General features: G+C 47.5%; 1 protein-coding gene across 2 annotated transcripts in view; it reads left to right on the top strand.

The window, feature by feature from the left end:
* AP3B2 (adaptor related protein complex 3 subunit beta 2) overlaps nucleotides 1-14455 on the top strand; it is a 39669-nt gene that overhangs the window by 3042 nt on the left and 22172 nt on the right. For both annotated transcript variants that reach the window (XM_029284587.1, XM_015818447.1), the window contains exons 2-9: nucleotides 6103-6178; nucleotides 7259-7333; nucleotides 9042-9137; nucleotides 9668-9828; nucleotides 11000-11066; nucleotides 11581-11763; nucleotides 13390-13566; nucleotides 14178-14275. In XM_029284587.1, coding sequence (XP_029140420.1) covers nucleotides 6103-6178; nucleotides 7259-7333; nucleotides 9042-9137; nucleotides 9668-9828; nucleotides 11000-11066; nucleotides 11581-11763; nucleotides 13390-13566; nucleotides 14178-14275 — 933 coding nt within the window. The remainder of the gene's footprint in view (nucleotides 1-6102; nucleotides 6179-7258; nucleotides 7334-9041; nucleotides 9138-9667; nucleotides 9829-10999; nucleotides 11067-11580; nucleotides 11764-13389; nucleotides 13567-14177; nucleotides 14276-14455) is intronic.

Genomic DNA, 14455 nt, shown 5'->3' with positions numbered 1-14455 from the left:
CTCACTGGCTCCTTTGATGAATGAATGAACTAATGAGTCTTCCCTTTCTCTCCGCTTCCGTCCCTTGGTACAAGAAGGAAGGAATTCATTATTGTGATGACTTCTGATCTCTCTTTCGGGGAGGGGGCATCTGCAGACCCTTTCTTGTTTGTGTTCTTTAGCTGAAAAGCCTTCCGCCAAACTCATCTCGGTCCCTTTTGGGGCGCCACCCAAAACTCCGGATCTGTCCATGGTGCTGAACCATTGATATGTATCATTTTATTTTGCTGCAGGCTAAAAAAAACCCAGCCAGGCAGGCAGTTTCTTGCCGTTTTGATACAAGAAAAAAAAACACATGAGAACAGAAGGTTCTGCCTGAAAGGAAGCCTGAGGTAGCTTAAAAAGTAAGACAATAAAAGGCAGTGTAGAAAAAGAAATAGAAATTCCAGGCAACACAGTGTGATAGTCCTTTGGCTGCAGTTGGTTGATTATGGCTTCTTGATTAGAGTTGGTTACCTTCAGGGAACAAGTCACAAAGAAGCAAGCCATGTTATGGGTTATAGAGTTGTGTGAATAGGGCCTTTGCGTCATTGTTCAGTAATATGGTCCCTTCCTTCAAACTGCTAATTGCAGCTTGGGCCCCTGAAAGATTAACTGTGGGAAAGATAAGAGAAGTGCCTAGAAGTTGGAAAGTTGATGGGGAATAAATTGAGGTCTACTACTTGGAGTTGCTGGCAAAGAACAACAATCCTCTTTACACGTCAGACCAGATGAGGAAACTGGCTTCATAAGAAGAGTCAAATTAAACTTTATTGAGAAAGGCTTTAACTGTGTTTCTCAGCTTTGGCAGCTTTAAGGTTCAAGACTTCCAACCAATCGTTTAGTGCAGGGGTAGGCAACCTTGGCTCTTTTATGATTCGTGGACTTCAACTCCCAGAATTCCTGAGCCAGCCATGCTGAGGGGAAAGGGAGAGGTTTCCATGCTGAGCCATGCTGGCTCAGGAATTCTGGGAGTTGAAGTCCACGAGTCATAAAAGAGCCAAGGTTTGCCTACCCCTGGTTTAGTGACTATTCAAAGCTACAACAGCACTGAGAAAAGTGATTTACAACTGGCCCTCCCATTTTATGACTGTTGTGGCATCCCCACAGCCATGTGGTCAAAATCCAGATGCTTGGCTGAGGGTTGCAGTGTCCTGGGGTCATAGGATTGCCATTTGCAACCCTCCCAGCCGGATTCCTGCAAGCAAAGTCAATTGGGGGAGGGGGGAGCCAGATTTGCTTAACAACCTTGGCAAACAAGATTGTAAAATGAGGCACAAGTCACAACATCTGCTTTGCTTAGCACAAGGCAATTCTGGACCCAATTCTAGCCATACCGTTTCCTGCTCTGGACTTAAGGCAGTGGTGGCAAACCTATGGCACGGGTGCCAGAGGGGGCACTCGGAGCCCTCTCTGTGGGCACACGTGCCATTGCCCTAGCCTCACCTCCCCCCACGACCCCCTCCTCACCAGCAGCCCCCCTGGAGGAGAGTCATCCCTGAGCGTGGCCCACGCGGAACAGCGCAGCCAAGGACATGGCAGCCAGGCAGCATAGAGAAGACTGCCCTCACACCCCATCGCGCACAGTTGATGCTGCGGGGCGCGGGCAGAGGGCGTGACCGCCATGTCACTGCTGGGTGATCTGCGACGGGCCCTGAAGGCAGTGAGTGGCCCTGTGGGCAGGCGTAGTGGGGGTGGAGCAGGGGTGGGACCAGGTTTTGGGCACTCAGTCTCTAAAAGGTTCACCATCACTGCCCTAGGCCAGTGATGGCGAACCTATGGCACGGGTGCCAGAGGCGGCACCCAGAGCCCTCTCTGTGGGCACGCACACCGTCGCCCCAGTCCTAGGCCTTCAGCTGGGTTTTATAAAACCTTTTCGCTTTAGGCCTCCACCGCCGTGTGCAAAAAAAAAAAAGGTTCAATCGATCAGTCAATTTCAGCTTCTCGCGGGAAAAGAAATCTTGCAAAGTTGGAATTGATTGATTGAAATTTTTAGTCCCGCCCAGTCTGCTGTTACCACCGCAGCCGCGCCCACCCAATGGGCTACGCCCACCCAATGGGCCACACCCAGCCAATGGGCCACACCCACCCGGCACCCGACGATGCCTAAGTGGGTTTTGGGTTGCAGTTTGGGCACTCGGTCTCTAAAAGGTTCGCCATCACTGCCCTAGGCCCTCTCCACCCCCACCCCCACCCACCCCCCATGCCAAGAATTCGCTTCTCCCGGTCCGCCACCCAGCAGCGCCCCCGGGCCTTCTTCCCCGTCCGCAGAAGCAGCACCTGGGCACGGGCTGCGGACGGAGCGGGGCAGCTCCTCCCTGGGCCGCCAGGTGGCGCTGCGCCCAAAGCCTTGGCGTCTGGTTTCTGGGGAGGGGGGGGAGCAGCCGTCGGGCGGGGCGGCGCGCGGAGTGGCTGGCGGCTCCCAGAAGCCCCGCCCGCGCCCGGGCCAGCCAGCCAGCGAGGCGGCGGAGCTGCTAACGTGGCTGGGCGGCGGAGCCGGCGAACTCCCGCGGCTGCAGCCGTCTGGGCGTCTGGCTGGGCAGCTGCTCCGGCCAGCCCCGCCATGCAGAAGCTGCTGCAGCAACTGCCCGTCGGCGCAGCCCACCTGGTCAAGGCGCCCCCGGCCGGCGCGGAGGAGGCCAAGAGCCCCGTGCTGGTGCCCGACGGAGCGCCGCAGAGCTGGTACCGCACGCTGGAAGGCGACGAGCTGAGGCTGCTGAAGGGGCCCCAGCCGGAGGCCGCCCCCGCCGGGCAGCAGCCGCAGCCACAGCCGGAGCGCAGCTTGGAAGGCAGCGTGGCGCAACCGCTCCGGTACGGCTTGCGGGGGGGGGCAGGGAGGGGCTTGGCTCAGGGGACCCCCTCCCCCGACTCTGCCTCCCCTGCCCCCCTTCCCTCCTGCCAATCCTCTGTGTGTCCGTGAGCTGAGTTCTGAGTTGCGTTCTTACGACAAGGTAGTCCCGGGTCTGCCCAGCCACTTTCGTGTCAGGCTTCAAAACTTGTGAGAACTTGAGCTGGTGCTCCCACTTAACCTTGGAGGCTGGTGTGTGTGTGTGTGCAAGCAGGATTCCTCCGGACAGTGAACCTGGGTTCAGCTGGCCCCGGCTGGTTAGGGTGTTTTGTGAAACCGGTCTTTTGGGAGAGATTCGGGGTTGGGGGGTGAGAATGGAAGAAAAGGGTTGAGTTGACTCTCTGTGGGTCGGGCAAAGGTTGGGTTCACACACAACTCTCTTCGCCTGTGGAAGACCTAGCCAGCTGCAGGCTAAGCTGAGTTCGCGTTGACCTGAGTTAGTGGGATCACGGCTTTGTGCAAATGGAGTTTGCAGCTCTTGTTGCGTTGCCGAAATCTCGAAAACCGATTAATTCAGTCGGTGGGAAAATAGCTGCTGACGTTATAACACCCAAGCTGATAGTGTTTGGTGAATCTTAAATTGTGTTCATTCAGCTTAACCCCTTATGCATAAGGGAAGAAATGCAAAATGCGCCCTGTTGGGTTTGTATTTTAAGGTAGGATAATTTGGTAAGACGAGTGATTCCTTAGATCGGATAATCCAGAGTATTGTTGCAATTCCAGGGCCCTTTACTGAAGCCCCCACTGAATCAATTAAAGGCAGAGAGAGGTTGCTTTACTTTTCTTCCTTCATCAGTTGGGGTTGCCCCTGTAATCAATCATGGCTTCTTTAATCATGGTCTCTTTCTGTCATAACACACCATATGAACTCGGCCATTGTGGTTTATAAAATAAGGTCCAGGTCTTAGTCACTAGAGTCGTCAGTGTTGCAGACATTTTGTATGCGTTCATGCGAGGGCAATTGTGTCCAGTTATTCCAAGTTGATTAATCATATCAAGAAAAAGAAAATTGATTTGTAATTGGTTGCATTTTGAGGTTGCATTTTCAGAGCAGGAAAGTCTCTTCCAAGTTCCAGTTCTATAGTATTATTTCGCTCTCCTCCCCTTTGCTGCCTGTTGAATTACTACTCTCTTTCAACTGCTTTACACCATCTTATATTGGGGTCTATGGGCAGCAGCTCCATCGCAACAATGTCTGTTGAGTGCCTTCAGACCTGCAAAGGATTCCTTGACTGGCTGGGACGTTACTTTCAGCTTGAAGCAAGATGTTGTGAGCAACATGGTTTAAGTGTGGCTTATTGGATCAGCTCTGGTTGGCTGGATTTGCCAGTTCTGCTGAGCTGTGAATAAGCCAGGTTCCTGCAACCTGCTCAGTCACAGTGAAACAAGCCATTTTCTTTGTGCTACCTTTCTCAGTGTCTCTGCCTTCTCACTTTCCTGCTGCTCCGGATGAATTCACCAAGGGATAAATATTTCACAGCCTTCTTTGGGATTGGATTGCTTGGGTATATAAACAAGTCCCTGAGATCAAATTCCTTCAACAAGGCCCTGGGATCCAATTCCTCTCCAGATGGCGTGACCGATAAGCTACCTTCTACAGGTAGTCCTCCACATGCAACAATAATTAAGCCTGATATTTTGATCATAAGCCGTGATGGTCATTAAGCATGTCACATGTGACCGCATCCAATTTTATGACCTATTTTGCAGTGGTCATTAACACTGCGATTATTAAGGGAACCCATTGTTCGCTGTGGGGTGTTATTTGCTGGGAAACCGGAAGTAAAGGACAATTTCTGGCAAAAACATTGTAAATTGTGGTCATGGGGTTGCAAAATGCTGCAAATGGCTGTAAATCTGGGCTAGAATATGATCACATCACCATGAGCCAGGTTTGGATCATAAGTAGCTTTTGGGAGGGGGGTGTCCAAAGTAACTTCAAATGGTCATTACTGACCATAAGCCAAGGACTGTCTGTATTCCTCCATCTTGCCTCTGCCATGTTTAGGAGTCTCCTGGCAAGCGCAGATGGAAGAAACAATTGTTAGGTTCACACAATGCAATAAGCCTCTGTCTTGGTGGTTGGGGATTGAAGAAGGTATATGAATCCAGCCATCATATTTTGTGAGTCACAGCTTGTATGGTAGCTCAGCATTCTGGCCTCTTGACCAAAGCATGGCGTTGCAACATTGAATCCTGGCCATTGTTGAGTTCATGAGTGAACTCAGCAATGGTTGGTTGACTAAACTGTGATTAGTTGGATTCATGTAACTCTCAGCTAAAATCTGAGCAAACCCCATGGTGGCTTATACACCCAGTTGAATAAACCCAATAGAAAGGTTTGATTTTTTTTTGACGGGAAGAAAAGAATTCTGTTTTGGACAGAATATTCATAGAGTTAGCCTGTGTTATTTTCATTAAGCCTAAATATATGTTGGCATGTTGTGAGTATCTTTCTTTTTCATCCATCAAAAAAAAGATCTTTCATCTTGGGAAAGTGGACAGCACTTGACCAGTTGTTTTGAGCAGTGTTTGTCAACCTTTCCAACTTTAAGCTGTGTCGGCTTCAATTCCCAGAATTCCCCCAGCCAGATGCTGAAAATGGTGGAGGTTGAAAAATGTTGGCTTCCTTTTTCCAGGTTTTCTTTAGTTTAGAATTGGGAACTTAATCTCTTCTCCTCCTTCCCTTCCATCTGCCTTTCCTTTCTCTGGTTCCCTCCACTGAGTTGGACATAGCTCCCAGCTCAACCGAGCTGAGAATTCAGCCCCTGAAGGCTACTATGTTCATCAGATGCTGGGTCAAATACACTAGGACAGTGGTGGCGAACCTATGGCACGGGTGCCAGAGGCGGCACGCAGAGACCTCTCTGTGGGCACGCGCGCCGTCGCCCCAATCCTAAACCTTCAGCTGGGTTTTATAAAACATTTTCGCTTTAGGCCTCCACCGCCGTGTACAAAAAAAAAAAAGGTTCAATCAATCAGTCAATTTCAATTTCTCGCGGGAAAAAAAGATCTTGCAAAGTTGGAATTGATTGATTGAACTTTTTAGTCCCATCCAGTCTGCTGTTACCACCGCAGCCACGCCCACCCAATGGATCACACCCACCCGGCACCCGACGATGCATAAGTGGGTTTTGGGTTGCAGTTTGGGCACTCGGTCTTTAAAAGGTTCGCCATCACTGCACTAGGGCTTCCCTGCTTTGACTTCCTGCAACAGTCTCTGTGTTTCTTTGCAGACATGATGATCTGAAGGAGATGCTGGACAGCAACAAGGATTCCTTGAAGCTGGAAGCTATGAAGAGGATTGTGGCAGTGAGTATCTCTTTAGGCTTGTCACGTCTGCTTAAGATACTCTCCCTTTGATTGTGAGCTGATGTCCAAGACCCATCTTATAGTCCAGCATGAGGTTCTCTCCTGTTTAAGGAGTTCAAGGTCTAGTGTCCCCTCCTCTTTGATTTGAGGGACTTGTGTGAAGGCTGTCCTTTCTCTTTTCTCTCCACTTAATGCCAACCCTTTGGTATTGTTTCCTTGTCAAAAAACACAAGAGAAGGTTAGATAAATAGAAGTATTAATGTAAGAGAAAATTGATCTTATTGTATATAATACAGATAGGGAAATTTGGAGAGAGGAGTTGCTCGGACATTACCCCTGAATTGTATCTGAAGAGGGATGAGAGGGAAGAAAGGAGAGGAGAGAGAAAAGAGTAAAGGAGGGGAGAAGGAAGTAGGAAGGTTGGAGGAGAAGAGGAGAAGTGGGGAGAAAAGGGAGGAGAGTGGTGAAGGAAAGAGAAGAGGAGAGGAAGAAGAGGGAAGTAGGAAAGAAAGAGAAGAAAGGGAGAAAGAAGGTAAAGAAGAAGGAGTGCGGATACAGTGAAAAGGGAAATGGGCGAGCAACACCAAAAGTCATGTGTATGTATTTATTTCATTTTATTAAAAGTATAATATATAAGAATGTAAAAAGAATGTATGTTAACATCTGATAAATATCACGGTACATGTATGGGGGAGAGTTTTGAAAAATAAAAAAAATAATATTAAAAAAAAACCTTACTACCCTGAAAAAAACACAATCCCTTGACGTTTTATGAACAGGATCCCAAAAATGACTATGAGAGTGTGACGTCTCATACCTTCTATCTAAAGCAGTATTTCTCAACCTTAACAACTGTAAGCTGAGTGGACTTCATCTCCCAGAAGGCATGGCTGGCTGGGGAATTCTGGGAGTTGAAGCCCACTCATCTTAAAAGTTGCTGAGGAACACAGATTTAAAGTGTTGAGAGAGGTAGGATGCCATCTCAAGAAGGGTCCAAAGGGACCACAACATTTGTTGATGGAAATTCCCTACACCGCATTCTCCACTAACCACCCCATGGCTGTTTTTCCCCGCCCCCAGATGATTGCTCGTGGCAAGAACGCATCAGACCTCTTTCCAGCCGTGGTCAAAAACGTGGCCTGCAAGAATATAGAGGTAAGTCATCTTGTGCGTGCATTCCCTGCATTGCACTAAACTGAAAAAGCAGATGTTTGTTTGGAACAGATTATGTTCTATGACTCCAGTCGGGTGGTTAGCAAACTGTGATTTGTGGCGTAGTGTAGCATGCACACTTAGCCAAAGGAAGCCAGCTCAGGGTGTTTCTCTGCTGATGATGCTTCTAACTCCTTTGATTTTCAGATTGTAATTCTTATATATCCAAGCACATGGCAGCAAACAGGAAGAGCTGCCACCTAAAATACTCCGAGGGCACTAAGTTGCCTCTCCCTGGCCTAAGTAAATATTAAGTAATAAAGGGAGTTTTGCTAAACTCACATTGTTTCTTGAATAAAAGTTCATGTAACATACATGCTAATGCTGCTGTGGACTTCAAATTTAAACCAGGAAGCAATTGTTTTGGTCCAAAATCTCTGCTTACTCCTGTGGATATTGGTTGTTATTGTTGTTCAGTTGCTAAGTCGTGTCTGACTCTTCGCCATGGATCACAGCATGTCAAGGTCCCCCATCCTCCACTGTTTCCCAGAGTCTGCCCAAATTCATGTTCATTGTATCAAGGACACCATCTAACCATCTCATCCTCTTCCATCCCCTTCTCCTTTCGCCTTCCGCCATGGCCAACCTTAGGGTCTTTTCCAAGGAGTCCTCTTTTCTCATTAGGTGGCCAGAGTATTTGAGCCTCAGCTTCAGTGGATGGTAGTAGCTGACCATAACCTGAGATCCTTGTTTCACCCAGTGTAAAAACATTGACTCCTTCATGGATTACTGCCTTGTGGCGAAGGGGCTTGCGTAACTCAATGAAGCTATGAGCTATGCCGTAAAGGGCTACCCAAGACGGACCGGTCATAGCAGAAAGTTCTGACAAAATGTGATCCACTGGAGAAGGAAATGTCAACCCACTCTAGTATCTTTGCCATGAAAACTTCATTGACAGTACCAAAAGGCAAACTCAAATACTTTGGCCACCTAATGAGAAGGAAGGACTCCCTGGAGAAGAGCCTGATGCTGGGAAAGATTGAGAGCAATAGAAGAAGGGGACGACAGAGAAGGAGGTGGCTGGATGGAATCACTGAAGCAGGAGGCGTGAGCTTAAATGGACTCCAGAAGATGGTAGAGGACAGGAAGGCCTGGAGGAACGTTGTCCATGGGATCGCGATGGGTCGGACATGACTTCACAACTAACAACAACAACAAAAACACTGACTGCTTTGTGTACTTAAAAAAACAATACACTCTCAACTCTGTTTTCCCAGACTTGTTGCTTATTTGCTGGTTGTTTAAACAATAACTTCGACATGGTTTATGCTTGAAAAACATCTGTTGGATAGAACCTGAAAGAGAAAAGAACAGGAAAAGGCTGAGGGATCTGAAAAAAGTTTCCTACCGAGGAATCAAATTAGGCAGCAGATTTGAGAGGTTATGGAAAGGCTGCAAGCTAATAGCTGTTAGTGTATTTATTGCTCAGCACGATCATAAAAACAACCCTAACCTTGTGCAACATGAATTGTGGCGCGAGGATCTCATTGCTTGCAAAATAATTTGAGCCAGTCCTGGATGTAAGAACGAAATAATTTGTTGGGGACAGTGGTATCCAAGGAAAAAGCCAAGGGGAAGGGTTGATAGTTGAAGAAAAACATAAGCCGAGTTCTCAGTTCCTGCCTGATCCTTATGCCATTTTTTCTGCCAGGTGAAGAAGCTGGTTTATGTCTACCTTGTCCGGTATGCAGAAGAACAGCAAGATTTAGCATTATTATCCATCTCTACTTTCCAGCGAGGACTCAAGGTTGGTCCCTGAGATACTCGGAGAACAATCCGTGTTGTACTTCATGTTCCAGTAAAGGTAGTCTTTGAATTAGGGCCATAACTGAGACTGGCAACTATAGTCATGACAGTCACAAAGAGTGTGACCCGGCCGTATTTTCCAGCCTTTTTCTGTAAAACACAAGAGTCAGTTGTTAAACAAGCCCATTATTCACTATGGGCCAGCAAAACTGTCATAAATAGTGGTCAAATGACATTGTAAATGATTGTAAATGTGGGCCAGTTGCTGAGCACCCAAAATGAGACCAGGGATGGGCACCCAATGTTGGAACTTCAAAACCAGATTGTAAGTAGCTTTCGGGGGGTCCGTTGTAATTTCGGGGACGGGTTGAATGGGATGTCCCAATGCATTGAGCACCGGGGGTGATTCGTTCTGACTTCAACAACTTTGAGCTTTACCCGCGTCCTTATGAAAGCGGGGGTAGCTTGAAATCTTCCCGCTGGGAAGGTTTACCTTGAGGGTCTCTCTTCCCAATTTCTTCTTGGCTCCAGGATCCCAATCAGCTGATTCGAGCCAGCGCCCTCCGGGTCCTCTCCAGCATCCGTGTCCCCATCATTGTCCCCATCATGATGCTGGCCATCAAGGAGGCAGCATCGGACATGTCTCCGTATGTGCGCAAAACTGCAGCTCATGCCATTCCCAAGCTGTACAGGTAAAGGTGACCTCTCCAGAACCATGGCTTGGTTGTGCCAATTGCAGCTAGCTCCTGTTGAGAGATTTGGGCATAGAGGTGAAGGCATCAGACTAGAAACCAGGAGATGGTGAGTTCTAGTCCCACCTTAGGCCTGAAAGCCAGTTGGTTGACTGTGGGCTAACCACCAGGAGAGAGTGAATTGTAGTCCCATTTTAGGCATAAAATTCAGCAGGTTGATTTGGGGCCAATCACCAGAAGATAGTAAGTTCTAGTCACGCTTAGGCATGAAAGCTGACTGGGTGATTTGGACCAATCACCAGGAGATGGTGAGTTCTAGTCCTGTTTTAAGTATGGAAGTCAGTTGGGAAACTTTGGGCCAGTCCCTATTAACCCAATCCAGTTCACAGGGTTTTTGTTGTGGGGAAAGTAAGAGGAGAATTAAATAAATTTGCTGCCTTGTGTTATTTATAAAAATAATAAATGCAGGATTTAAAAAAAAATCTAAATCAAATCAGTTAGGTATAAGTGCTAAAACCATTGACCAAGAGACTACCACACAGATGTTAAATACTGTATTACAGTGTGCTTGGCTCACATCTTTTTGCCTGCCTGTTTGCACAGGGGTGTGCAAAATTTTTGGCTCAGGGCCATGTTTGTTCTTTCAAAAGTATGCAAGGAGGTGCCTTCTCACAGCATAGCAGAACAAGGGCAAATATACAAGCAGGCAGGGTAAAAACTAAATAAATATGGGTAGATTAAATAAATTCACTTTCATCAAAGACAGTTAATATGAAGTCTCAAATGTGTTTTAATGATTATCTTCTTTTGTTGTAAGAAATTGGGGGAAGCCCTGGAGTGACTGCCAAAGGTTTTGAGGGTGTCATGTGATCCTAGATCTTACTGTGGACTTTTGTGCCTCTCTCTCTCACACACACACACTCTCACACACACACAAACAGAGAGAGAGAGAGAGAGCACATATATAGACATGTTTCTGTGTGAATGAAGGGATGAAGCTGGCGTGTGAATTTCAAACAGTGAATCATTTTTAAATGTATCTCTTGGTCTTCATTTCAAGGACCAATCTAAGCCCAACGTGAAATAATTCACATTATGCGCTAGGACACTGTGTTGACTCAGCTTTTAGAAAAAGATTTATCCACCTAATGGCTTTGTCTGTTCCTTGCAGCCTTGATTCAGACCAGAAAGACCAGTTAATTGAGGTCATTGAGAAGCTGTTGGCTGATAAGACCACGGTGAGTAAGACTGTCACTGGAGGGGATGGAGATCAGGGGAGAAAACTGAGACAGAAAAAGTGAATTTGCAAAACGTTTCAGGAATGGCATCGTGGAAATAGCATTTCTCAACCTTGGTGACTTTAAGAAGTATGGACTTCAACTCCCAGAATTCCACAGCATGCTGGTTAGGGTATTCTGGGAGTTGAAGTCAACAGACTTTAACACGGCCAAGATTGATAGGACTAGCACAGATTGCCCAAGTGATACTGTTTGGATTATCAGGTGCCGGATAATAATCCATAAAATCTCATGCTTCATTTTTGTGCTCAGGGTGCTACAAGAGTTTAAAGAAAGATAAACAGATAGGAAAGACTAAATTAAAAAAAAAAAAAGACAGTCAATTTGCTTTCTTCAGTAGGGCCAAGGAAGAGCTTTTTCACAATTGTTAAAGAAATCTAGGAAAAATGCTTCTCTGCTCTGAATCTGAACAGTCTCTTAATTTGCAAATTGTGTTCTCTGTCTTCTTCTCCAGTTGGTGGCTGGCAGCGTGGTGATGGCATTTGAGGAAGTCTGCCCTGAGCGCATTGACCTTATTCACAAGAACTACCGCAAGTTGTGCAACCTGCTGATCGATGTGGAGGAATGGGGCCAGGTGGTGATCATTAACATGCTGACTCGCTATGCCCGCACGCAGTTCCTCAGCCCCAACCTGAACGTGAGTCAAGGAGCAGATGATGTAGGAGTCCACCTACTAGGTCCTTTAGTAGCTCCCTGAATAGGATGTGGTTCTTTATCCAAGCATGATTCAAAGGCTTCTCTTCAGCAAGATTTATTGAGATGGAAAGGAGCACGGTGGTTAGGACGCTGGGATGGAAGTTAGTAAGCCGGCGTTCGAGACCCAAGTGCTGCCATGGGGCGGAGTGAGTTCCCATCCTTTGCTCCAGCTCATGAAAGGAGGCCCCAACTGGGCAGTCTCCCGGGCAACGGTGATACCACCAGCTAATCCAGTGATGGCAAACCTTTTAGAGACTGAGTGCCGAAACTGCAACCCCAAACCCACTTATGCATCGTCGAGTGCCAGATGGGTGTGGCCCATTGGGTGGGCGTGGCTGCGGTGGTAACAGCAGACTGGGTGGGACTAAAAAGTTCAATCAATCAATTCCAACTTTGCAAGATCTTTTTTTTCCTGCGAGAAGTTGAAATTGACTGATTCAATGAACCTTCTTTTTTTTTGTACATGGCGGCGGAGGCCTAAAGCGAAAAGATTTTATAAAACCCAACTGAAGGCCTAGGACTGGGGCGACGGCGCGCGTGCCCACAGAGAAGGCTCTTCAGTGCTGCCTCTGGCACCCGTGCCATAGGTTCGCCACCACTGGGCTAATCCTTTCCACCCAGAAGCGCCTCGGCTTCTGACACAAATGGCGATGCAGTTGAGATGGAAGGGGTAGTGTGATGGAATGCAGACTGGATTCCCTGGCGGGAGGGAGGGGCCGCATTCCAGAGGGGTAAGAGACAGTGAAGTTTGATTGGGAGAAAAAAGAGTTAAGAAGCCATGCTCAGAGTAGATGTTCAGTGATGCCAAAAGTTGCTTTGGTTTGGCAAGATTTCTGCCTATAGGTGAGGAGAACAATAAAGGAAATTGTTCAGAAGTAATTCCACAGGTCTTTCTTGGTCCTTGGGGCGTGACAGGCAGGGGTACAAGACTCCCAAGAAGGGAACATATTTTCAACTTAGAATCAATATATCTCAGAGGACGTTAGAATGGAAAGGGTGTGAATCTCTTTTTCAGAGACTTACGGAGAAAAGGTTATGGAGAAATCGGCAACCGGTTGTTTACGTTCTATTTCCTGAACCTTTCTCAGTTAAAACATCCAGCTGTAATACTGTCAGGGTGGCTAGGTTCAGAGTTATTAGCAGTGGGAACCTGAAGCGTCCACATTTCAGGGGCACCCTACCTGCTTTTGCGCAACCTGGCCCCACAGGGCCTTGTTATGTTCGCAGAACAGGATGTCCCAGTTCACACAGCATGTGCAACTTGCCTAGAACAGAGCTGAATAGTTTGCGATTGCGGGAAACACAATTGTCTTTGTATAGTCTGTGAGTCAGGCCGTCCTACTGAACCAAAACGTGATTGATTTGTTCTTTGGGTATAGCATATTATGCAAAGGAAGCCATTTTATTTCCCATCAGGATGGGAAATAAATCAGACAATCGGGTTTGTGGCGTAATGAGCTATAAGCCCAGCTGATGCAGAGCCGTTTGGAAGTGGCTCGCAGATTGGGGGGAAAGGACCACATACTCTACCTCAAAATACCTTTCGTTATTATTTGCTGATGGACAGGAATCTCTCCTGGAGGAGAGCGCTGAGAAAACCTTCTATGGATCCGAAGACGAGGATGCCAAAGATGACAAGGCCAAGTCCACACCCTTGGCAAAGCGCAAGCCTTACGTGATGGATCCCGACCACCGCTTACTCCTACGCAACACCAAACCGCTCTTGCAAAGCCGCAATGCTGCGGTGAGCCCTTTTCCTGGCGTCGGGGTGGTGGGAAGCTTGCCCAGAAAATTAAGAAGCCCTCTCCCTTGTCTTGGGGGGGTCACCAAAATGGGTGAAGAAAAGAAGAAAGGGAGAAAGATTAACCCTATGCAAGGACATGACCAAGTGGGGGGGGGAGGCGATCACTTGAATCCGAAGGTCACGCCATCTTGGTTTCCTTCAGAAAAGTGGGCAGGGCCAATAGGAAAGGGGCGGAGTCAGCTGGACCCGTGAAAATATTTTTCCCCCAACCTTGAGCATCTTAAAGTGAAATGTGACCTTATTCTGTGAAAAAGGACAGTTATCTGGCGGTGATTCTCATCCGTCCTGAGCGTTGATAACTGTGACACAAGTTTCAGGCCTTCTCTAAGATCTTTGGGCAAGAAGAACAGAAGATTTCTGGGCTTTCCTCCATAGAGTGTTTTTTTTTTCTTATTGGTCTGCTGTCCACCCCAGATTCCTTGGATTTGGGGCATTCTACATTCAGCTGATTCTTCTTGAAGGGTTTATTTCCTGCTGGTGGATACGGCAAGCAGATAAACATCTCGCTGGTTCTACCAGCTTGTGCCACCATGTCCTCCTCTGTTTTTCAGGTGGTGATGTCAGTTGCTCAGCTCTACTTCCATCTTGCTCCCAAGGCTGAGGTTGGGGTCATTGCTAAGGCCCTGGTGCGTCTGCTGAGGAACCACAGGTCTGCAGATGCTTCCTTCCCACTTTCTACAACCCCAGGACCTCATTTGTCTTTTTTCTGATGTAATGCGTTCTTTCAGCAAAGTGACCAAATCTGGGCATTTCTGCCAGTTTCCAACAATCCTTGATAACATCTTGCTTTGTGTCAGTGTTAGGAGCTGGATGTCCCTTAGAAAGGGAC

The sequence above is a fragment of the Protobothrops mucrosquamatus genome, unplaced genomic scaffold (genome assembly GCF_001527695.2).
Source record: "Protobothrops mucrosquamatus isolate PMUCROS unplaced genomic scaffold, P.Mucros_1.0 scaffold741, whole genome shotgun sequence".
Taxonomy (NCBI): Eukaryota; Metazoa; Chordata; class Lepidosauria; order Squamata; family Viperidae; genus Protobothrops; species Protobothrops mucrosquamatus.
Note: the sequence above shows the minus strand (reverse complement) of the source record. Positions and strands in the feature narration are given on the sequence as shown.